The following is a 26,518-nucleotide window of genomic DNA, read 5'->3' on the forward strand; positions in this document are numbered from 1 at the left end:
TTACTCTTTCATGTCCATTTATTTATTGTATGTATCAACGGCGGGACATAGCTGAACTTATTTTAATTATTTTAGATCTGTATTTATGATCCATACCTATAGGTATTGATATTCACACAATAAAGATGATTTGATTTGATTTGTCCATTTGGTTGTCCGTATGCATACATTATAAGTCCTACTATTATAATGCAAATTATACGCCACGTAGTTGTGCAGTTTCCGCCACACTGTATTCATACAAGCTGAAGAATCAACTAACGGTGTATGGGAACTACTGGTCAGTAGACTGTTATGTATCTGATTATGCGCCCATTCGTCAAGCACGGCTTACTGAATCCCGTCTAATTAACCGTAGCATTGTATTTGTCGCAAAAACTGGTCGTGTGTCACGATAGCATGTTTGTACAGTATCTGAGAAGTAAGCGTAAAAAATCAGTTGCAGATCATTTGATGATTTGTTGAGGCGTAACTGTAGCTCAATGAATGATTGTTTAGTTGTTCTTACTTTTAATTAGTGTTGATTGCTTTTTGTCTTTGTTATGTCGTCTGCTTCTTTTGATGAAGAGTGTGGTTGTTGATTGATTGGTCTTTTCTATATAGAGATGTGTTTTCTTATGAGATGTATGAAAGATCAATGGTGAAAGGTCGTTGCCAAAATATGTATATGGATCTGGTCGTATAGCTTTATATCTGAAGTGCGATTTTAGACATGTATGAAAATAACCTTTTTTTTTTGAGGGGGGAAATTCTACCAATGACTTCTCCCGCCTCTCCCGAGGCGTGAGGAGTGTAAGACTTTTTGCTGACTAAAAACCACCCCGTCTCTGTAATGATCTGTTACATTGTCCGCAGCTCCGTAGTACGAAAACACCCAGAAAGTCTATTTATAAACATTTCCTTTGATTCCTATAAAGTGCTTCATATTGTCCGGAAGAAGTTTGTTTTCAATTGTTCCTTCATCAATTCATAAATTAATTGTAAGTCAATTGATTGTTGATTGACTTTGACATTGAATGTAACAGAACGACATTGACCAATTGGAAGGGGTATCAGGGTTTTCTCTTATCACATAATGATTGGGAAAATCTGAATTCTCATCAAGGCTAATATCAGGCTTCAAAAGTGATACTAAAAGTGTATGAATTTGCGAAAATCCTTACTAATCCAATCCTGGGGAACTCGGTCACCGAAACTATTGGTTTTATGACTAAAAACTAAGGACTTATGGACAACACACCGCAAAGGGGTGAACCTCATACAATTTCTTGTTTGTTGAGGTCCCTTTGCGGTTTTATCGACGAATTGTAGGAAATATGAGAAAAAGTCATGCTTTTGTGAGATCTGGAAAAAGAAACCTTTAAGTTACCAAAGGAAATCTCATTGCAGAACTCCATCTGTACCCAATACCACTCAATCAGGCTCTATACAAACACACCCGTATTGCAGTTCCAATAAAATGTAATTGAAATTGTTTCCTTTTACAATGTTTGTTAAGCCAACAAATAGCACGGTTTATTTTTACGGAAAATACAGAGGGAACTAGTACGAGTTTTGCGTTAAACGCGATGGAACCGGGCCCTCTGATTGGTTGTTTCATTAGAGCCGTCCAATCAGAGGGTTTAGTGCATGTTTGTTTTACGTTTAACGAGATTAAAATGAGACCGCGTTTGGCGCTCTGATTGGATGGTTCATTGGCGCAGGCTGCAGAGCGCCGAACGTCATAAACGTGTCCATCGCGTACTAAGCCCTCAGTTCGCTCCGATTTTGTCATTTTAACTGTAGGTATGTTGTTCGGTCTCGTATTAACTTTGTAATACCGAGTTTCGGACGGTCTATGAATTTTGTATGCTGTTGAAGTAATTACGCTTTTTATGGGTTATTGTTTGGGCCGGAAAATTGGGTTTTAAATTCATAATAGCTGTTGTGTCTCTCGATGGGTTGATTAATTAATGGATTGATTGCTGTTGTGTATTTTTTTTTATATAATATGAAATGTGGAATTTTAACACATTGAACTCGATGGGGATCAAAAGTGACCGGCGCTAACGGCGGATTTTCCTTCAATAGATTTATAATGGCAGTAAAAATCTTAATGCAGTTTTTCTGCCCCTGTTTTCTCAGTTACTATTAAACGTAGACTAGCTTTTCGCCCTTGTAAAAATAATAACAACATTTTCTTACAAGTATTACTCCCCTATATCGTATAGCAATACCTTTTTAACTATTTTCTTTGGAACCAAAAACTGACTCCAATTTTTCTTTATCAGGAAATAGAAGCAATCGAAGAACAATGGCGGACGGAATCAGCAGAGTTGGTGACCGCTGTGGCGAGGCTGCAGGACGAGAACAAACGTCTACGGCGGACCATCAATGCTCCTGCAGATGGTAAGGATCTGGTTCTTTTTCTCCCCCAGCGAGGTGACAGGGAGTGTCAGACTCTTACTGCCTAAAAACCACCCCGTTCCTACTCCTGCTTTTCGAGCCAGAGCCCTCAGTAAACCCGCTAGGTAGTCCGCAGCTCCGTTTATCTTGTAGTCCAGTCAAATAAGGTTAAATTAGGTAAGAATCTCGGAATGCGAGATACCCAGCTGTAATTTTGTATATACTTGTATATTGACCCCCTAAAACTTGTCTCAAAACCTACATATGGTAGGATGTAAGCAACCCTTAAAATTCAGGGTCAAAGGGCCCAAAAATCGTTTTTTTGCGGTTTTTTCGAAATATCTCATTTCCTATGGGTTTTTGGTAGTTGTATTCAATAGCAATATTGTAGCATACAAAATTCTCTACAACTTTTGTATAAACTTTTTTTATACGGTGAACCGTTTTCGAGATAGAGGGCGGAGAGCGTGCGGTCACTGCATCTCTTCAAAAAATTTTTTTTTCGTCTCACCTATCCGTGATGGTTGTCTATGGATAGGACATTAAAAAATACGTCATGGTTCCTAAAACCATTTTTCGTCAAAATCAATCGTTTGAAAGATAGACGCTTCCAAAGTGGAAAAATGAGGTCTATAGAATGTGTCCTGCCCTCTAACTTTTAAAATAAGTAAGTAAGAAAACTAAAAAAAATATATGCTGTAGATTTTAATGGAAACTTTCAACGAAAATTGGTTTGAACGAGATATCATAATTAGTTTTTAAGAATTGATTAAAAGAATTGAGAAAGTGGAAAATTAAGTGTGTTTTTATTAAAAATGTATCAATTCTTAAAAACTAATTATGATATCTCGTTCAAACCAATTTTCGTTGAAAGTTTTCATTAAAATCTACAGCACATATTTTTTTTATTTTTCTTACCAACTTATTTTAAAAGTTAGGGGGCAGGACACATTCGATAGACCACATTTTTCCACTTTGGAAGCGTCTATCTTTCAAACGATTGATTTTGACGAAAAATGGTTTTAGGAACCATGACGTATTTTTTTATGTCCTATCCATAGACAACCATCACGGATAGGTTAGACGAAAAAAATTTTTTTGAAGAGATGCAGTGACCGCGCGCTCTCCGCCCTCTATCTCGAAAACGATTCACCGTATAAAAAAAAGTTTATACAAAAGTTGTAGAGAATTTTGTATGCTACAATATTGCTATTGAATACAATTACCAAAAACCCATAGGAAATGAGATATTTCGAAAAAACCGCAAAAAAACGATTTTTGGGCCCTTTGTCCCTGAATTTTAAGGGTTGCTTACACCCTACCATATGTAGGTTTTGAGACAAGTTTTAGGGGTCAAAATACAAGTATATACAAAATTACAGCTGGGTATCTCGAATTCCGAGGTGAATTCCTAAATTGACTGGACTATTGGGGTTAATTTGCATTTTGTTTAGAGAGAAATGAGCCGAAAACATTTTAGGAATTCTTCTACGTTAAATCTGAATATTTTAAACCATGATCTTCAACCCGCCTGTTAAGGGCGTAAAATGTTTCACACCTCATGAACTAAGGCCCTATAGTTCGTCAGTGGACTGTCAGACTGTCTGTTGATATGGAGATGTTCATTTTGTAGTATTTGTTTTGGTTTTCTTTTAAGAAAGTACTTTTAGCAGCAGTCTCAAGACGCAAAAGATGTAACAATACTTACTCCTATCGAAATAAACAAGCCTTTATAGCACCTGAGAGCTCTTGGTCGATAGTTTTATTAGAGGCAGTCAATCACAGAAACCTGTCTTCCAAGTTTATCCCTTACAAGTTTCTAACACGTTTCAAGTCGGTAAAAGTAAAGTTGTGTATTGATAGAAAGTTCTAGACGTTATTGCGACGTTCCTTCACAAAAGTAATTAAGGTCACTACTCTAACATTGCAGTTATATGTCAAAATAATGTACTGATATCATTTCAGCAAAGTAATTTAGTTGCTTGTGTTGTGACAGTTTTGATAATGTCTCATTCAAAGCTAATGACGTCATTATGACTGTCCATTGACCAATATTATCAGTTTAATATTTTTATCGTTTAAGTAGTAGTAGTCACCTAATTTGTTTAAGCACTAGTGGGAACTAAACTATGTTATCGATTACATAGCTTGTTATTGTTACTTTTTTGACTGATATGAGTGATATGATTACACAAACAGGCCCTAACGCTATACTGGCGCCATCTAGGTAACGCAAAAATGATAGTATAAACTATCCTAACTGTCATTCGTTTCTAAAAATAAATAAAAGCAAACAGTTATTTGTTATATCATTTTCCCAGTGCCCACATTGTTTCTGATTAGCATCTGGTTTTGGGTTCTCGCCTTTTTTCCCTAGAGAACACTAGACTTCATAGATCGCACTTACAGCGACCCAACCCGTACGATAAATGTGCTAGAGATTTGTGAAATCTCTCCAATAAAAAAGGATCAGCTTCCAAATCTTTGAACATTGTTCAAACATTCATTTTATTCTTTTTCTCTTCTAAGAGAAACTACAAATTGTTACCTGTTATACCATTATTGTACTTTACGTTCTTATATTATGTAGGCATACTTTCGGGTGTACATATCTATTTCGGATTTCGCATAAAATCTGTGTAGGCATAGGTGAGGCAGACTGGTCTCAAGACGGGAGTCTTATGGTCTTCATTTTTATAACTGTCGAGGACGAGTACTAGGTACATCCTCGTCACCTCGACGCCGATGGAAATCTCACCTGCCATTATGTGGGACCCTCCCGAAGGTGGCGCGTTCAGCGGCTTTTAAAACACATGGCCTCGGACATTTTCCTTAAACTAGCAATCCTAAAATGGTATCCCGTGACCGGCAGTAGATTTAATGCAAATTAATTCTGTCGTACTGTAAATATTCTTCAGCAATTGCAATACCCACCCCTTTTTTGTTACGGCATGCCATAACAATTCGTTATTAGGGAGTAAAGCCTTCCCTCTCAACAACCCTGTTTTCCAAAATATATGGTAACTCGCGTTCCGTCAGTCCTTTTTTCGCGTGACAAATACGTGACAATTTCTGTGTCGAGTATAACTCGATCGATTGGTGTCGAATTCTACGCATTATGTCGAATGTGTTATCCGATATATTTAGAGCTCGGTCTCTTTATTTATTTGGGTGATAGCGTGGTGACTGATCTGTGTTTTGTACTTGATCCCTGATAAGGAAAAGGTTGTCTATTAATCTTCTTTGGCTTTTCGATTGTATAGATCTTTATGTCCGATGTCCGATAAATAGGATGAAATAGATAACTATTTCATTACCGATGAATAATATGCGGTTTACTCCTTTGGAGGGTGATTTTGAGTTACATTAATAAGAGTAACGATGGAGTTTCTTGCTTGTTCTTCTCCATTCGAAGCAATACTTTGGAACGAGCACCTAGCTTCACTGACGGACAATTCAATTTGACGTTTCAAAGTGCCTAATTTAGGATTAATTGAAATAAATGCTTTGACTTTGACTTTGACATGGACAATGAAAAATAGTACCTCATTTGAATTACTATGTCGTAAGTAGTACGTGGGTGTTTTTCCAAAAGAGATGTGCTATCCACCAATCATATATTCTATTGGAACACATAGCTTAGCACTGATGGAAACGGGCTCAGCTAAGCTGTTTTTATTTGGAAAGATGCGTGCCATGGATGCGAAGAGCGTGCGATATAAGTAGGGATACTTATATCGCACACTCTTCGCACAGCTACTTTGCGGCGGCACATCTTCATCTTCATAGCACATGATACTCGCACAGCTACATAGTTTAGTATCAGTGGAAACAGTCACATAGTTTCACAGCTCAGCTATTACATCTTCGTAGCATAGCTTCGTAAAAAGGCACCCTTAAACTTGAACAAGGCAATATGTGTGTATATCCTTGTGTTTGTGATTATGTTGTCCGGTCCCGGGTCAAGTATTTCCCTTGAGGTTCCCAAGCTTCATATCGGAGTCAAAATGAAACTCGTAACACGACAAACCTACTCTGGTTTAATTTTAATAAAGAACTAACTCCATATGTCTTGATTTCAACGTAGTCCTTGTCTAGTTTTCCGGTGAACCTTTTTTTATGGTTTAAGCCGGTAAACAAATAGACGGATCACCTGATGGTGAGCAATCGCCGCCGCCCATGGACACTTGAAATACCAGAGGCTTGAAGTGCGTATCCGGCTTTTTGGGGGTTAGGAATTTGAGGGGTGTTGGGGAATAGAGGATTTGGAAGATTGGGAAGGGGGATATTAGGCCGCCGGTAACCTTACTTACTCAATGAAACACAACGCTAGTCATTGTTTCATGTCGGTTTTCTGTGAGGCCGTGGTATCAGCCGGTCGAAGGCCCATTCGTGCTGAAGCATGGATCTCCCATTATTATTATTATTTATATTCTCACACCTTTCTTGCATATCTATTAGTGTCAGATTAAATAATAATATCTAGTTCACAACTTTGTACATATTTTCAGAAACAATATCTATCTACATTACAATTTCCTTTTACAATGAAAGCGTTTTCTTCATTCTCAGAATTTCTAACACGAGCGAGGAACATCTTATTCTTTTAAAATGAAACTAAGAATGTGTTTGAACATTCTTGCTGACGATCCTCAATGGAATTTCAACGTTAAAGGCAAACGGTTCAATTGAAATATTTTCTACAGAATTTCTTATTTCGCTAAAGTTGCAATTTCTTTGTCGTAACGTTTTATTTGAGGGTTTTTGTGGTGTCTGCCTTGCTTGATTAAACCCATCCTTTAAATTCTTGAGTTACACGTGGCTTAAGGATATTTCCCGTAGTATGTTTTGTGGTATTCGTTGTGGTTTGAGGATTGGATTGGGACAGGGACAGACTTGGATAACCTCATTTTTTAAGGGGGTAAATCATCCAGTGCCTTCTCCCGCCTTGGGCGAGGCTAGAGGGAGTGTCAGACTCTTACTGACTAAAAACCACCCCGTTCCTACTCCTGCTTTTCCAGCCGGAGCCCCTGTAAACCCGCTAGGTAGTCCGCAGCTCCGGATGGATAACCACAATTGCCTACGCAAACTTATTTTGTAAAGGGTGATTTTAATATGTCAAGGTTAATCAGTGTCTCCTCAGTCTTGATTGCCTAAAATGTCTAACCAAAAATGCTATCCTACGCCCCTACGTTGGTTGCTTGTTCACTGATATTCAGACACCCAGTATCAACCACAACTTCATTACCGAAATACTAAGAAGTGTTAAGAGAAATTATAATGTATCACTCAAAACATAACGCCCATAATTCCTTAACACGTAACCAAGAGGAATGTACTACCACATTGCATGTGATACACCCACTAATCCTCAATTGTTTTCATGTGAAATAGCTCTTATTACTATGTTATCGTTAGTCGCATAACAATGTAAAATGAACCTTCTTACTTCAAAACAAGTAATATGAAGATGACGTATATTACAAAACACTTAAGTCACAGTTTTGTAAACAGTTTCCAAACTCGATGTTATCGCGTTTAAACTGAGGATAACAATGGTTCTTTTAGACTTACACCATTTTTTTTGAGGGGGAGATCATTTACTGACTTCTTTCGCTTTGGCCGACGCGAGATGGAGTGTCAGACTTACTGACTAAAATCCACTCCATTCCTACTCCTGCTTTTTGGTGGGAGCCCCGGTAAACCCGCTAGGTAGTCCGCAGCTCCGGAAGCTAACGCACGCGGTATTCCCAAGTGGTCACCCATCCAAGTACTAACCGCGCCCGATGTTGCTTAACTTCGGTGATCGGACGAGAACCGGTGCTTTCAACATGGTATGGATGTTGGCAGACTTACACCATACAGTTTTTACTCAAGATTCTTCCGTATATAGCATCATATATTTAAAAAGTTGCCTTGCCTGAAGACATGAAATTTACATATGCCTGTTGCTTCCTGAAAAGATAGGGAGGGCGCTGGAGAAGCAATTTTGGAAATGAGTCTATTTACATTGAAATTGAGGTTGAAATGTTTTGTAGCCTTTTATTATTTCTTGAGAAGGCGAAAATGTGAAACTCTGTATGACTTGGAATCTGAATATGGGCGTTTTACTTCTAGACCATTAAAGTTTAACTTTTTTTTTGAAATTACCAATAGAAGCCTGCATCTTTATCTTCTAGTATAGGATTTGAATTTCATTTCCCATTCATTAATTTCATTGACAATAGGGATGATGACGGGGTATGACAATTAAAAATCTATTTAGTCCGTCAGGAAGGTAATGAAAAAATATTACACATGTATTCTTTTATTTTGTCATATAAGAAAACGATACTTGGATAAAACGATTCAGAGTTTTGTAGCAAATGCGTCATTTCTACGTATAAAACGTATCTAGAAGTGATATCACGTTATATTTCAAATCAATATATCTTCGAAAGTATTTATTTCCGTAAGAAAATAAAAAATACGTGACTAATATTTTAAAATAATCTACAAGGTGGATATTAAAACAAAAATAAGCCATCTAGCCTATTCTAGGTATTCGATTCTTATATACAATTTTTGCCGGTTTCCTCAATTAATGGTCAGTGGTTTTGATTTTCCCATCCACTTGTGTGACATCATCCACTCTCATACTTTTTCTTTTATATCATTCCATATACTATACAAACTAGTCTTGTTTTGATGACGCACTAAGTAAAGCACACGTCAATAAGTATTTTTTATAATATTCTATAAGTCACCTCTCCAATTGAGTAAATGACATCATTCATGTAGTGTCTTATTCATTAAAATTACTTATGGTCATTAGGGTGTCCCAGCCAAGTAGGGCGAAAAAAAATTTTTCGATTTTAAGTACGCATACCCTCTATATTTTTTCTATTTGACCATAATAACTAAAATAAAAAATATCATTGGTATCGGATAACGGGAACCCGTGCCGACTTGATGTCAAAGTTTCAAGAAAAAAATTGTATGGAGATTGGAAGGAAAATCACTTTAAGTTAGCTTTAATGTTATAAATTAATATTTTTATGATTGTAAATATTTATTCATTATTAAAATAATATTATATATAAAATTTCCTCTGTAATGGCATTATTCTACAGTCAGGATATTTCAGTCTGTGTTCCTGTGCGCAATGTAGTAACAACTGTTTTTGTTCCTTTTCAAGTGTGATTTTTTTCGTGGAAATCTTGCATTCATTTCACTGCTCTCTCATTGGCTGTATCATTAACGGCTTTCAGTATTAACCTTTCGGCCTTTACTTGTAGAAAAATAGCATTCCTTGACCATCAACAGGACATGAGTGTAGGAAACTGTCATCAATTCTAAAATGCTCGAACAAGGCCTTGCTTTTGGAGGAGATACTTATGGAATAACCGTCAATGTTGAATCCAAGTGCCTCATTAGTGACCGCCTGAAGGACACGTTGGAACAAATTGGTGTTCAGGTGGCCGTATGCCCTGTATGGGCTGAACACCGCCGTGTCCTCAGGGATGTGCTCAGCGACGGCGACCTCTCGCGGCCGACATTGGTTCAATCCATGGTGCGGAGCGAGGGAGACTGGGATGCGATCTCCTCCTTCTGCGAAGCAGTCATGCTAGCTAAGGAAGAAGCGGGAACCGTAAGGAAACGAACCTTCTCAAGATCCAGCCGTCACGAGAGGCACTCCGGGCGTCAGGGATCGCGCAACGATCTCTGACCAACGTAAGTGCGGGTTTGCGGACGGCGAGCAAAAGGTAGCTCGTCGCTCAATCAGAACCAGACCCGTGCGGTACAAAGAGCCATCAGACCACCATAGATGGGCCCAGTAGGGCTGATACCTGATCCGGAGCTGCGACCTACCTAGCGAGTTTACCAAGGCTCCGGTTTTTGTCCACTCCAGCTAAGTGACCAGGCTTGCCAGACTCTTTCTGTCTCTGCAAGAAGATCCTATCTTCATCTATCTTTATTGAGCGTCGAATCTGATATGCAATGTCGAATAATTGTCCAAATTAGAAATAAACTTGAGGAGGCCGTGTAAATAAGTTTTGGGTTTTGTTCGCATTTTTTTGTAGATCTCTCCAAGCTTGGTATAAGGTTACTAGCTTTTTAATACAGTTGGGTAATGCTTTAGTTGATATACGGGCTTTTTCCCAATAAATAATGCACTCACGAATAGTTAGGTTTGGACTTTCATTGATTATATTGTCTTCGCGAATGTTTGTAAAACAAAACTGCCAATACTTGGCAATTGGAGGGCAATTTCGAACCGCTAATTTGATGTTTTACATCACCTATGAAAAATATGCACTTTTTAGAACTGCGTAATACCCCTGACATCTTGACTAAACGAAAACAATATGTTCCCTAATAAATCAAACAAGTAGGTAATGACTAGCACTCCGATACGATAACTCCGACGCGTCAAAATTTGCAAGTTACTGACATGTATCAAGGCAAGTCGGCACGGGTTGCTGTGCTTCTAGGTAAATGAAATTTTATTTACGTGTATGTAGACACTATTCGAAAATAATTAGAGGGTATGCGTTCAAAAATACCGACTTTTATTTTTTTGGGACACCCTAATGGTCATGTTGAGTTTAAGTGATTCATCACACTCATTATAAACTGCTTTGTGAAATACTTGTATATAACGTGTAAGAACTTTGTATATCTTTCAACATTAGCAGTCCGCGACAGTCTACTAGGTACTGGACTTTGGACCTCCTCTACATAAGATGATTTGCCATAATTTCCACGCTTGGCAGTGGGGGTTGGGAATTGTAATTTAAAAGGTTCAGGTTTATCAACCGCTGATGCCCTTTCTCTATCAAAATTTGTAGTCCCTTATCGGCTCTTACCACCCTCTTAGGAAGAGTAGGATTAATGATAAATGTACTGCTGTCACCAATGTAATAGCTAAGCTGTGAAACTATGTGATCGTTTCCATTGATGCTAACCTATGTAGCTGTGCGAGGAAGATGCAGATCACTGGTGTAAAACTAACTGCTTATTTTTGCCAATTATGAATTTCTATGTAGGTAACAGAAAGTGATAGCATTTTGCACGTCAATTTTAGTTCATTTATGTGCCTGCACCTACCTATTACCTTCCAACCCATTCGCATTTCGACCGCAAGATCAATGAGGCCATTTCCAAAATGATACAAACAACACAAACTCTAACAAAGGAAAGTCAATGTTATAACATATTGGTAAAGTTCATTTTCTATTGCTAGATTACAATGCTGTTCCGTTTGAGTGGCTAGTGTAATTACCAATACGTCATTGTCTTCAGTTGCCAATGTGCGGGTATTTGAGGCCTATCATTGAAAGTGGGTCGTATATTTGATTACGACTGTTCTAGGTAAAAACTATCATTGGTATTTGATTATTGAGCATTGCGTCTGGTTAGGTCCTTGGGTAGGGCCAACAATTTTTGGTGTTTCGTTTTGTCGTAGGCATCATCATAGGTAGTATGCCATTTTTTCCTTTTTTGGTACCATTTCAAAAATTTGATTAGATTTAGATTTCAGCCATGATCGTTTCACTGCAGGGCAAAGGCCTCCCTGCCCTCTTTCTACTCCTCTCTGTTTAAAGTTTTTTGCGGCCAATCCTTATCATAGATTTCATTTCAAAAATAGGTGAAAATTAAAGTGCATCTCCTCCTATCTGTCTGTTTGTAACTACATCCATTTGTTATCAGTTATAAGGTAACTGTAAAGTTCAATTATCTAATTTCCAATATATGTGGACTGATTTTTTTCGGTCAAATAATACTCGTTCTTTTTTTAATCAAATTCTAAACTGGTACTATATTATTTTGTACGCCATTATCGTTTTATTGAGCATTTTGCATCGTATAGAGCCTTTATAAAAATAAAAATACATATTTGCACCAAGCCTAAGTAACAAAACAACGCTAAGTCACTGTGCAGTCTAAACAATCAATTGAGAGCAACTCAAGATAGCAGTGACATGTTGCGTCTGCAAATAGACAAAACAATTGTTTTGTTGCTTTGTTTTATGTATATCTTAACAAATATGCTGTAGGTTTTCTATAGAAGTAGCAACAATGTGACTGAGGACATGTTTAAGCACGTCTTTTCTTTTCTACATGTATTTTCAAAGGTCACAAAAGCATTTATTTCAATTAAACCCTTATCAGGTTCTTTTGAAACGTCAACAAATAAATAGTCTGTCCGTCAGTGAAGCTAGATGCTCGTTCCAACTTGTAGTTATAGAAGAAGGATGAGCAAGAAACTCCTTTCGTTACGACGAGCAAGAAACTTCGTCGCGCGTTCACAGGGTTTTGTGCTGTATATCAATGACGTCAATTACACTTAAGGCTTAAACTGCAAAGCAGTTGTTCGGTTGTTTTGAAGGTGTTTTTCTGACCCAGCGCTGTAGCCTCGGTCAATATTTTTTACGTTTCTTGTCAAAAAGCTGTCAATGAATTCTTTTACACAATGAAAGCGATGTCCCATCCTTATAACGACCAGCTATTTTGTAATCTTTTTTTCATTAAGAAGATTTATTATCCTGCCTCTAGCTCTGTATTAAAGGATTCTGCTCATCCTCAGGTTCAAGCGCACCGCCATCCCCAGCTCGGGAACACGACCAGGAAGTCCTGTCTCGGCTGAGCAGCACTGCGGAGAAGCAGCGAGCGACGTTACGTCATCAGGAGTTACAACTGCAAGAGAAGCAGCAGCTGATTGACAGTGTGAGTACCTAGTGTTGAGATGAAGATATATTTTTACTATAATGATATACCTGATTTACTGTGAAGTGTGGGTCAGTTTTGTCTGATGGGTTATAAAACATAGTTCTCATTTCTTCCATCGAAGAAAGGTTATGGGCGATTCGGAAATTATTTGATTTAAAGATTAAGTAGACAAATAAAAACAGTTTCTCATGGTGAGCTTTTACATGTGAAGCTTCTTGCTAAGCTAACTGAACATTCTATTAGTACCGACTTAGTAGACCAATTATTATTACAAAAAAAAATCCAATGTCGAATAAATTTGAGTGCGTCCTAAAACTGCGACCAGCCACCGAGGAATGGGTAGCAGCATTCCTTAAAATATATCAGTGACGTAACTGCGATCCCCAAGCCGCCTGCCAAGCGTGGGGATTATGGCAACCCCATCACCACCCGAAGAGAATTTTCTTCAGCAGTTCAGGCTTTTCTTTCAGCTGATGATAATGAAATCGATTAAAATCCATGCCTAAAAACAATTGTATCAGTAATACATTTCCAAATCACCAAATATGTAATTGCCGGTTGAGTTGACATATTCAGTATTTATTATACATTCCTTATGTTCGATTTCCTGAAATAATAACATTTGTAGCAAAAAAAAAACAACTTACATTAGATGTATAACTTCGCCTCGTACCTTCAGGGACTACCCCGCATATTATGTTCGGTTTTTATGACATCTACAAAAGAAATAGAACAGCTTGGTATGTGGGCATTAAACCCTTCATAAAATGATGCTTATCTCTTCCCATATGACTATCGAGGGCCTAGTGCGAAAAGTTTTACGTTTAACCCGATCAAAAATGGACCGAGTTTGTCGTTCTAATACAAGTCGTCTTAATACAAGTTGGTTTTACGTTTATCGAGATCGAAACGGCACCGGCGTTCGGCGTTCTGATTGGTTGGTTCATTCTAGCCGGCCAATCAGAGCGTCGAGCGCATTCTTGTTTCGATCTCGTTCAACGTAATACTAAGCCCTCAGAACTCCAATATGATAATATCTTCGACGACAGTCTCGGGAAGAATGAATTCTTTATCAAAGAAAATAAAAAGTAATAAGCTTTTGAAATGTCCCGAAGGATGGTGCCTTGTAATGAATTCGCGTTGCTAGGCAACTAAGACTTGAAACTGTTTGAGTCTCAGGTTTGAGAAATGAGATAAAATGAATGAGGAATGTTTGTAATACATTTTCATTATTTTGTACGATTGTTGGTCTCAAAAATCCTCATTATAAAGTACGATTGCTTGTTGGTTATAATGCGATGCGTATGTGGAATTGTATGTTTGTGAACGCAACCACGACACTATAGAAAATCTAGGATTTTCTGTGGGACAACGTAGAAGAAGTACATCACTGAATAGGAATGTATTTTTTAAAAAAAACATTGCCCCACTCTAAGATTTTCTCCTAGATCGTGGGTGCGTTAACAAACAGACAAGCTTAGAAAGAAACATACAAGAAACAACAAATTATGGACCACGCAGTCATAAAGTCATGTGTTTGTCTATTTCTGGGCAAATAATTATTTATAAAAATAACATATAGAATAGAATCAGGCGTTACTTTGCGGAAAGCCAAAGCGGAATTAAAACTAAAAATCTATTATATTGTTAGTATAAAAATAACGCCATTTTCGTCCTAATTTCTTTGCGTATGACACCTCAAACCCGTGTAATACCACGGTATGACATACCTCGGCTTGTGGCATCGCTGGGGGAAGAATAATGGACAGTTGGATCAGGGTATTACAGTCTAAACGTCTTTTAAGCTTCAGTTGACACGAGCAAGGGTCGGGGAGGGACATTTACGGGGTGGTTCTGACAAATCTTGGCGGTTGTGAAGACTGTAGCGGTTTTTGGCGAATAATAATGTGTTTAATAGGACTATTGTTCAATTAAAAAGAAAAGAAAGCAAGAATATTGTGAGGTGAATTTATCATAGGAATGTAATAGAATGGTCCAAGCGTTTAAAATGTAGCTTGTTTAGTACCTTGATTAGCAATATTTAGATTTATTTTGAAGCTATACAAAATGACATTTTCAACCATATACTTGTACAATTTTACTTCAAACAAAGTGTTGAGGCCTGTGTCCTTAGTATGAGTTTGCTTTACGTTTAAAGTAATAGAAACGACTTATATTTTGTGCGTTCTGTACTTTGATTGGCCGGCTCAAATAAACGAATAAACCAACCAATCAAAGCGCCGAACATGCTCTCGTTTCGATTACTTTAAACGTAAAGCAAACTACGTTATCTCGAAGAAAGTGTCGCGTCTTTAAGTTTATTCTAATAAATAGTTAGAAGTTCCAAAGGTACCTTTGTTCTTTGGTGTTTCGTGAACATTTTGTTTAACACGCAATTTAAAACAACTCGTGAAGTTGTTTAACTGTTTAAAGTTTTTAGTTTAGCTTTAGCTTTAAACTGTTGTTGTTTGACTCCCATCTTTGTGTAGTTTCATGTTTCTTGTTCTTGTTAATTGTTTGTTTTAAATGTGTTATTAAGAGTTATCTTGTTGTAGGTTGTAGCACCTAATTAAGCCATTTGATATTTATTTTAATATTGTATAAACATCGCACCTGTGACTTCTTTGGTGTAGCGAGTGTCCATGGGGGCGCTGATCGCTTACCATCATGTCAAAAGTCTGTTCGTTTGCCTCGTATTCCATAAAAAATAAGCATCCCGAAATCTAATTAGTTCTTTTTCTGACTCCTCGAAAGCTACGTGAATCTTATTTTGATTACTATGGACATAAAGCTAATATTACTTTGTTTATTATTTTCTGATATCTCATAAAATAGGTCACAATTCTCGAGATCATCCAATTTCTAATTTGAACAAGAAATTGTATTCTCTGATTTGTTTGCGTCCCCGTCGTCTTAAGAAACGTATTCTATTCCATTCGTTTCATTAAGTCGTGCCTTGTCAAGGAAAGCCTTAGAAACACCACATCTTGTAACTTAATCAAGTACAGGGGATTCAATCTATTACGGACGCTAAATTTAGCTCCCAGACCTTTTCATCAGTACTTTGCCTTTAGCGTAGACATAAATCGCGCGAGCCCCCATAAACCTCGAACGAGGCATAGTAAACATTATCTCGTGTTAACAACCTAGCCTTTATGTGTTGGCTGATAAGGTCGAATGTCGCAGTTAAAGTGAATCTTGGCAGTTAAGTCATGTTCTTTATGGGTATGACAACAAAAAGTCTATTGCGTTCCGTATTTTAGGGCTTAGGAACGTTTTAAATGGGTGTTCGTGTGAGGAGATGGAAGTATGACGTCATATGGAATGGGGATAAAAAGGAAGATACAAATTGATGTGTTAAGAGCGAGATAACGCGAAAGTAATTGGAAGTACGTTCTGAAGACGACGTAAAGTAATTTTTTCTGCGAGTATTTTGTACCTAATTCAGAAGTCGTTCAAGCATGGTCTTATGATCATAACTAAATGATTTTGGTAGCGATTTTCGCTTCTGAATTGACTCTGAGTTAAGCACATTATAATTAAGTTTTCAAAACGACCTCACGGTGCCTCTTTTGACCCACAACTACGAATTCCAACCAGTCTATAGTTCTTTTGGTCACTATTTTTGGTATCATTGTAAACCCCAATTTCCACCTTACCTAAACCATTCCAACCAAACTGATATTGGCAAATTCAACCCAAATCTTCACCCATCTTTTTGTCTTTCTCCACAATCTTCACCCAGTTTCTCATGAAGCAGCATTTCTGGAAGATAGCAACCGACTGTCAGTAATAGATTGGTCCAATAACCTCTGTCAGCCGCATCGCTGCGCATATCCTTCCTACTTTATTGAAACGTCCGTTTTATTAAAATCTCTGGAATATTTTCATCTTTTAAATTGTTTTCTCTACCTCGATGACAGTCTTTATTGAGATAGAATGTTTTGTTTAGCAAATGTTGGTCCTTTTTGCTTCGTTTGTTTGTTTGTTTGAGAGTTGTTACATTTGTTTTGGGTTTAATATGAGCATTTTTGGGGATGTTGTCACGTAGATTCCTTGGAAGTTTATGCTTATGTTTGCCCATTTCGGCGTACTTTGAGTATTGCAATTGAAACTAATTGAAATGTCGTCTGAGTAATGACCAATAGGATTTCGTATCATTGTTGTATGTTTGTTGAAGTCGTTTATCCACTTGTGTTGCGCTCTGTGTAGTTATTTTGATTGCTACTCATATACACACAGCTGACTGCACGGTTGACGCGGTGGCTGGCTTACTATAACCATTCCCGCACGGAGCAACTCTTTGCGTTATCCACAAATTGTTGTTTCGGGTCTGGTTGTCATGTATACGTGAACTTCTATTATTGTAAACGTCTTCACGATACAGGAGAAAGTCCTTGGGCGGGGCAATAGGATAAGGTTATTTTTTGAAACTATTTTGCACGTTCTTTGTGGTCATCCAAACAATAAATGTTCAGAAATTTTTCCTTATTCAGTAGACCAACACAGTCTAAGAAAAATAACAAGATAATCAATAAACAACATTACATAAATGTGTACGTAGTTTCTTCGTTAATACGAATCAATGAAAATCACAGTGTTGTGTAAGGCGCCGGTAACAACGGACGGGAGGAACTGGATCATTATGGCGGCGCTGGCATTGCCTCTGACGCGCATGCCGCACTGAAACGTCACAGCCATTCAGATTGGCCTTTATTTGTTGTTTACAGTGCATTCGAGATGTTACTTTAAATTGGTTTTCTTGTTGTTCGTCACAAGGATTGATAAAGGGTTTTTTTTTTTTTTTTTTTACGGTGGAAAATCATCCAATGACTTCTCCCACCTTGGGCGAGGCGAGAGGGAGTGTCAGACTCTTACTGACTAAAAACCACCCCGTTCCTTCTCCTGCTTTTCGAGCCGGAGCCTCGGTAAACCCGCTAGGTAGTCCGCAGCTCCGGTGATAAAGGGTTTAGGATGGCTTTTTGTCGTTGATGTTAGCAGTCTCAAGTAATAAGACGGAATCAGGCGCCAGCTTGTGGTTCTTCGGAGCTGCGGACAACGTTACAGGTTACCCAAGATCCGGCTCAAAGCAGGAGACACTCTTTCTCGCAGTCTCGCCTCACCCAAAGCCAGAGAAGTAATTGGAAAAATTTTCCCACTCAAAAAAAGCTTATAGTTTTTCCTAAAAACGTCTGTAATTTTTTCTCTACTGATTTTCAAGTCTAAATTTCTTTTTCGTTATACATATTCGGTTAAAAACTACAGTTTAACCAAGAAAATTCTAATGCCTGACCCTCAGTTTCCCCAAAGCCCCTATATTGTCCTGTCCAATAATTTCTCCGAAACAAACATTGACCTTACACTAACACCATAAATTCCGGTGTTTGTACCAATTTCATTGTCGGTACCGTGCTGTGCAAGGTTAAGCGGGTAACCAAGGCCACGCCTATGGTGTCCACTTGACTTTATCTCATATAGATAAGTGTTACCTTGTGGCAACACGATCGGAGGACTTATCTCTTCAATTTTGGTGATAATGGTTACTGAATGTTTATGTGTTTTCGATGATTGGTCTTGTGTTTTTGTTTTTATTGAGAAAAACTATAGAGCTGTATGGGAGAGCCATGCTTCGATGCACGAATGGTTCGACCGAAGTGATACCACGGCCTCACAGAAAACTGACGTGAAACAACGCTTGCGTTGTGTTTTGTTGTGTAAGTGAGGTTACCGGAGGCCCAATTACTCCCTCTTTCCGATTTTCCCACTCCCCGATCCCCCAACAACCTTAAAATACTAACCCTAGAAAGGCCGGCAACGCACTTGTAACGCCTCTGGTGTTTCGGATGTCCATGGGCGACGGCGATTGCTTACCATCAGGTATCAGGTAGGATCCTGATGTATGCTCGTTTACCAGCGTATACCATAAAAAAGAAAACTAAAAATCTTCAAATGAAGTCAAGAATTCTTCTATTAAATAACATCAGGGTAAAAAACACTTCTTTTCTATTTTTATACGGTAATAAGTTGACGAAGTCGCGAGCTAAGTGTTAGTATAAGAATAAATTAAATCTAAATACAGTAGATGATTGAATTACATTTCTATTTATGGAAGCGTCAGAACTTCTTTCCGAGAAATAATCTCTTGGAAGCTTTAATTTACTTGAATGTGAAGTTTTATTTGATCGTTTAAATAGACTGGTAGATGAAACAACTGACGCCCGAATACTGAAATGCTACTCAATTTTAAGTTGTACTTAAATATCGTGCTATCTCTGTCATTTTATAAAGAATTGATAGGGACAGAACTACTTTTGAGAGCGTCTTAAAATTGAGAAGCGTTTGAGTATTCGGACATGAGAGATCCCTATTTCAAATAGCAATTACTTTGTGCCCTAAAACATGATCGGACATTTACCTGGCTATACGACCAGTAACACAACCCCCAATCAAACTCAACTGCCACATTTCACTTTGCCCTTTAAGATAAAATGGCGTCACATAAAACACGCCTAAAGGTCATAAACGCAAAGGTTACAGTGTATATAGGGTTGTGATGAAAAAATTTAATATAACATCATGAAAATCTCGTTATCTGACCTCCAGCTTATTTGCACCTTGAATTATTACGCCTCCACTTCGTTACCTGATGAGATATGAGATGATTGCCATCCGAGTTGAACATTTTTTTGCGCTTTACAAATTTGTTTTTTTTTTCTTTTTGGTGCTAGTTAAGTAAATGTTTTTGTGGCTAGATCTGATATTTTTTATGGTTTAAGCTGGTAAACGAGCAGACTTATCACCTGATGGTAAGATGGTAAGAAATCGCCGCCGCCCATGGACACCCAAAACCATTAGAAATTGGGAAATTGGGGATACGGAAGATTGGGAATTGGTAATTGGGTTTTCGATAACCTCATTTGCACAACGTAAGCGTTGTTTCACATCTGTTTTTGTGAGGCCGTGGTATAACTTTAGGCCGGCCGCCCCTACAAAAGGTTAGAAATTTAAGGGATGTTGGAGAATCGGGGATAGGAAATGACGGTAATTGATAATATGGTTGCTTTTTGGTAGTAAAAGTACAAATTGCAATTAATTTGGCCACAAAGTCCCGTGCAAGGGGTTTCGGGAGCGCTTGTTATTCAAAAACCAATTCCGAGTTCATATTTTATTAAATCTTCAATTACGAGTGTCTCCTTGTTTGCAGTGTCAGTTGTTTGTGCCTGAATAACAAGATAATTAATTGGGTTTTAGAGACCTGAATACCTCTTTGTTGGCGATTTGTATCAAAGTTCTCAATAGCAGAAAATAATCTGACGTTTCCTTTCCTATTAGGTACTGATGTAAACCGTTTTAAGCTTTTTCTATGGTATAAGCCGGAAATCGAGCAGAGTGGATTTGTTTTGGAATCGGGGATTCGGAATATTGTTAAGAGGAGTAATTAGGCCTCCGGTAACAAGCAAGCGTTGTTTCACGTCGGTTTTCTGTGAGGCCGTGGTATCACTCCGGTCAAGGCGGCCCATTCGTGCTAAAGCATGGCTCTCCTACATTTATGGATGATAATGAGCTGATTTCATGACCGCCATTTTTGTCTGACGACTTAAGCCGACTTTGTTCTGGAAATTCTGTATTTTTTTTTCTTAAATTTACTTGTTATTCTATCAATTTTTAAGTGCCTTATATTTTCTTTGTCAAAATATTCCACGTCGTGCCTTCAATTTCCGCCCGTTCAAAATAAAATGGATGATTTTTTCGCGTGTTTTGCGCGACACGCACTCTTTTAGGCAATTTCCATAATTGTAATTAGATTTTAGAAATTAAATTATATTTTGATTTTGCCTTTAAAATGTGAACGTTGTACGGGAATTTGCTAAAATGTCGACCAAGGGATTACATAGGATACATACATACATACATAGAATAGGTGTAATATGTATCTATAATGTAGGTGTAATCTGTTTGTAACGCGGTACCCTTTGTGGTAATTAAGTATAGCACCCATTCTCTTATATTTCAAATTAATTCTCTACGTATTTTTCTATGTACGTGGGCGTAATTACGGTGTTTCTTCCTAAGTGCGTGGGTGGAAGTTTTAGGGCGATTTTTCCTGCTTAAGAATTTTATTCGTCGCATTTAATCTTGGCGGTTTAGGGAAACTTCGTACAGTCAGAAATGATGTCGGTTAACCCGAAACTTGTGGGTTGTCGGGGATAAATGAAATGATATAAAAATCTAAACAAATGAACAGAAAAATAGATTGAAATTAGTCTTAAAGTAATGTATTTTTTTTTTGAAGGAGGATAGTCACTCATTAACTCTCTCACCTTGGACGAGGCAAGAGGGAGTGTCACACTAAAGTCTGTCTTAAGCCGGCTACTCCTGCTTTAAGCCGGAGCTCCGGTAAACACGCTAGATAACTTTCTGATAAACCTGAACATTTTAAACCGCAATCTCCAAACCGAAATATAAAAGTCTTGGCTTCGTGCAATTTCCGACTCTGGCTCGGATTTTCCAAACATTTTCTTTGATAAAAACTTTGTTTAAACACAAAATGAAATGTCAGGCAAATCTTTCGAGTTCTTTTTGAGTTTTTGTTCTTTCATACTTGTGGCATTTGGAGTATTATAATTTTTGTAGATACATTTTTAACAATTTCATCGTGTAACTCCTCAGTCAAAGTCAAAGTCAAATTCAACCAAGTATAGGTTAGGTAGGTACTTTTGAAATGTCAAGAAATAAATAATATTGTGAAGCTAGGTGCTCGTTCCAAAGTGTAGCTTCGAATGGAGAAGAACGAGCAAAAAACTCCATTCGTTACTCTTTTAAAAAATATGATTGGCTCTTTTAATACAATATTAAAATATCTGTTGTCACGGTTGGATTGATTATATTGTTTTAGGATGGGAAAGGGTTGAAACCGTAAACAAAGATTAGGAGGAATTTGTAGGGAATTATTATGCTACATTTGTTTTGGGCTGTGGTCGATAGGCTGCGGAGGCGTGTGTGGCATACACATTGGGCTTTTGGTCGTTTTTATTGTTGTCCTGTAATTTCAAGGTCAATATTTTCAGTAACACTCTCAATACGTGTTATAATTCTAAAGGTTTGTATTGTGAATCTGATTGAAAAAGACTACCCTATGAAGTTTCTTGCTCGTTCTTATCCGTAGGAATCTACACTTTGGAACGAGCAAATAGCTTCACTAGAGGACTAACCGACAGGCAAACACTGTTAATATTTTTATCTTGCTTTGACGTTCAAAAGTACCTTCCTAGTTAATTTGAAATAAATAATTTTGACTTTGACTTTGAATCAATAACCTCAGTATACATACAGAATACGAGTAATTATTACTCTTCTAATTATTTAAAATGTAGCTTCGAAAAAAATAATGCTCTTTCAAACAAAAGTGGCGCTGTTGATTTGGGCGCACATCATCAATTGTGTAATAAGCCGTATAATGATATCAAGTATAAGGATTAAGAACTGGAAAATATAACACAATCCATATCGGATTATATCATGCCGATAAAGTCGATACCAGATTTAGCACGTTATAAATTCGTAATCAATGTATGTAGGTCAGATTTTGTTTGTTTTGGTTTAATATATTCGATTCTGATTTGAGTTTTGTTGTTACCGAGTAGGTTTTTGTGGCCGATCCGGTAGTTGGGTGGAGGGATATTGCGTTAGGTTATCTCAATTTTCAATTACTATTTTAGGGATTTAAAGTCGCCTCCAGCTCACATTATGTTCCTTTTTTTAAGGTCGGAATATCTTTCAACATCTTCTCCCGCCTTGGGCGCGGCGAGAGTGAGTCAGTCTCTTACTGACTAAAAACCACCCCGTTCTTCCTCCTGCTTTAAGCCCCGGAATTACCACGTTCCTAGCTAGATTTTGGAACTGATAAAAAGTGGTCTGTTAACGAAGTCGGTCTAGTTTTATTCTCAATGCACAGAAGTAATCCAAAAATGTTATATTGTTACTGTCATAAAAAGTACTTAACATTCTAGTATTGTCTGCCCCAAAAAACTTCATACAGTATTAAGAGCCCTCTTCAAAAGTCCAGCTTTGAACAACTGTCCTATGACATCTACCTAAAGACTGACCGCCGGGAGCGTACCGAAATTTTAACAAAAGAAAATTTTGTCGAAGTTTTTCCAACGAAACCCTCATTATGATACTTTTTCACGTGTCACGCGTAATAATCGTGAATGAAGAACCTTTGGAGGGATCGCGGAGTTTGTTTTTTGTTGAAACAAAGCCCTTATGTCCTTTTGTTAGCTTTGATGTCATTGTGGAGATTATAGCAACAGCTCGAGACAGTCTATTGCTTGACTATGGACTTCCTCTACATAAGGGGGTTTGCCATAATTTCCACACTTGCAGATAGCTAGTTAAATGATTCAGGTTCAGCGAGTGACTGAATACCAATTGCTTGGTTGGCGCGGTGGCTGGACAACCGACTGCCGTGTAACCTTTAGCGGTTTCGATACCCGCACGGAGTAACTCTTTGTGCGATCCACAAATTGTTGTTTCGGGTCTGGGTGTCATGTGTATGTGAACTTGTATGTTTGTAAACGCACCGACGACACAGGAGAAAATCTTGTGCGGGGTAACGTTTTAAAAAAATTGCCTTCATGCGTTCTAAGTTCGGATAGAATATTGTGATACTTTATTTACTTATTTTTGAGATTCCAATTAAAACCGCACTGCTGTAAGTTATTTCATCGTATCAGACCAATCTTCTTTCATAACAAAACTGAATTTAAACTATAACACGGCAACATTAAAGTAGATTTTAGAACGTCTACAATTATAATGTTAAATAAGTATCCCGCTTCAGTTTTGGGGTCAGGAAGGTTGAAATAGGTTAATGCAGTACTTGTTTGCAACGAACCGTCGGCTTGCAGCCGTTGCATAAATTAAAGGCTTGTTGTGGAACATTCTAGATGGTCAGCGTTTTTACTAAGTAGCGGATTTTTGTACTGCTTTAAAAATGGGAGGTAGAGATTCCTTTGTGGTTGGGGTTAAACTTCACTATGATTTTTAATTAAGATTTAGCTAAGTAAATGGTATTTGGTGGACCAAAAGTATTAACTTTGAAGAGCTTCATAAACAGTACCCTTAGTACGAGTTTGCTTTACGTTTAAAGTAATCGAAACGAGAGCGCGATCGGCGCTCTAATTAGCTGGTTCAAATAAATCAACCAATCAGAACCTATACCATTTATGTTAATAGTACGTTTTGCGGATAGGTCTATTTATTCAGAAATTGAGGGTATTTAGTTGTTGTGTCCAACAACGTTCAAGTTTCTAAAGTTATTTTCACTACCATGCGATACCACCAGGCCTCCACTAAAACTTCGCGAGATTTTCTCAAACGGATCTTACTTTAATTCACTTAAAGCAAATGGCGTGAAAATAATGTTTATTCCAATGCCCTAAATGTATTTGAAACGACCTCGTAAACCTTTATTAGGTTTGTGTAAGCAATCTCTTGTTAATAGCTTGTAGGCGTATTTTCGAAATCGCGGTGATCTGTATTTATATGGTCTAGTTGTAGAATGTAATTAGATTTAATCAAGTCCACAACCACACAACCTCTTGCTCGATTGTTAAAGTTAGTAATGTCATAACTCGTCTAGTGTTCCGAGTGTCCATTGGTAGTATCGATTGCTTACCATCAGGTGATCCGTCTGCTTCTTTACCGCCCTCAATGCCATTCATGTCTAAAATTGCATTATCATCATCATCATCGGCTGGTTTTTGACCACTACTGGACATAGACTTCTCCAATAGTTCGCCAGTTGAATACTCTTTTCATATAATCCCAATTACGTAAGATATTCTTGTAGGTACTCAAAATGATTAAAGTGTCAGTAAATTATCCCATTTCCAATTTCAAAGATACCTTAATAAACCCACCATTAATAAGTAAATTGAGATGCGAAGTTCGCTTAAGCGCCTCATATTTTTAAGTAATTCATCTTCCTAATAAATACGTCTACGGCTTCATCAATTATAATCAATTACTTAGCACAAATCTTCGACGGGAGCGGGGGCGTGTTGGACCGAAATTAGGCGTGTCTATTATCCGGCTTCCCTCCCGACCGAACATAGGCATTCTTCTGTACCTACTATAACGTCTCTGAGTCATGCTTGGGGGAGACGTCGTAGACTATGATTAACATAAATCCATACTGAAGGAATGAGTCAACTTGGTATTTCGGTAGTTTAAAGGTCCCATTTATGTGGAAGTTTTCTAACATAGGTAATAAAATTTGGTTAGTTGGACTGTCTTATTGGGTCGATCGTAATATGATTGTCTTCTGACAAAGTTTAGTTGTTTTGAGTTTAACCCTCGAAGTCGTGACAGCACCTGATACCATTTTCTCTCCCCTTTTTCGTAACTTTCAATAAATACACCATTTAATGCTGCTCATGTTTATTTACGTCTTTAACAATCTTCTCTGCAAGTTTCAATGCTAGAGCATTTCAAGGCATGATTTAATTATATGAGAACTTCATTAGTTGTATTGCTTTCCCTCTCTCTCACTTTGTGTGACATAACAGTAACTTGCGAAGTCTATACATCAAGTCTAAAATAATTCCTCACTGCCATTTCTATCGGGGCATCTAAGAGCAGGTGTTATATTATGTAAACAAATAGTTTTAACATGGTTTCTACTTGGTGAATGGCCATAGAAACAAAATACTGAGTAGACAATAATCGTTTATTTTTGCAAGTGGAACGAATCGGTTTAAGTTTTACGTGATTCTTCACGGTGTGTTAATAGAGATGGTTGTGGTGGAAAAGTGAATTGCTACTAGGATTTGTTGATAATTATTCAGCAGCTTAATGTTGTTATAGTTTTTGTGCAGTCGTTGCTATGTGTATCACGTCGATGGTATTATTGTATTTAGGGCTTCAAATGTCCGACTGTCAGAGTAGCAAACCAATCATGCATCCTTTTTATCTACCGAACAAAGGCATTCCTCTAAAGAGAGCGTTTGCAATAATACCCATGCTTCTCCTGTCCTGGGCGAGGTGAGAGGGAGTGTAAGACTCTTACTGACTAAAAAACCGCTTCGTTCCTACTCCTGCTTGTCGAGCCGGAGCCCCGGTAATCAGGAGCTGCGGACTCCCGCTAGCTAGTAGGATCAGGCATCAGCCCTACTGGGCCTCATCTGATAATCCCCATGCTTAGAAGGCGGTTTGTGTCATCGAAAATTTAAACGATACCCTGAAGGCCCACACTGTTTTCAGTCTCTCACTGGCTTGTCACAGTCTTTAGTCGAATAACTATCACTGAACTAAATATTATTTTTTCTTTCCTTAATCACTTATCGTATAAGGAAAACCAAAGACACACTTACGTATATTAAGCACTACTAAAGCATTTACTGCAAAACGATGTCTG

The 26,518-nt window shown here is 37.8% G+C and overlaps 1 protein-coding gene and 1 non-coding gene across 4 annotated transcripts in view; one reads left to right on the forward strand and one right to left on the reverse strand.

The window, feature by feature from the left end:
* LOC118274839 (RILP-like protein homolog) overlaps positions 1-26,518 on the forward strand; it is a 52,627-nt gene that overhangs the window by 13,225 nt on the left and 12,884 nt on the right. For all 3 annotated transcript variants that reach the window (XR_007705759.1, XM_035592572.2, XM_035592573.2), the window contains exons 2-3: positions 2,271-2,388; positions 12,956-13,095. Coding sequence is in view for 2 of the 3 variants with exons in the window: in XM_035592572.2 (XP_035448465.1) it covers positions 2,271-2,388; positions 12,956-13,095 (258 nt within the window). In the remaining variant the exon portion in view is untranslated. The remainder of the gene's footprint in view (positions 1-2,270; positions 2,389-12,955; positions 13,096-26,518) is intronic.
* On the reverse strand, positions 8,116-8,233 carry LOC118275238 (5S ribosomal RNA). The gene has a single exon (XR_007705763.1). It is a non-coding gene; the product is annotated as a 5S ribosomal RNA (ribosomal RNA).

Source organism: Spodoptera frugiperda, chromosome 11, assembly GCF_023101765.2.
Source record: "Spodoptera frugiperda isolate SF20-4 chromosome 11, AGI-APGP_CSIRO_Sfru_2.0, whole genome shotgun sequence".
Taxonomy (NCBI): domain Eukaryota; kingdom Metazoa; phylum Arthropoda; class Insecta; order Lepidoptera; family Noctuidae; genus Spodoptera; species Spodoptera frugiperda.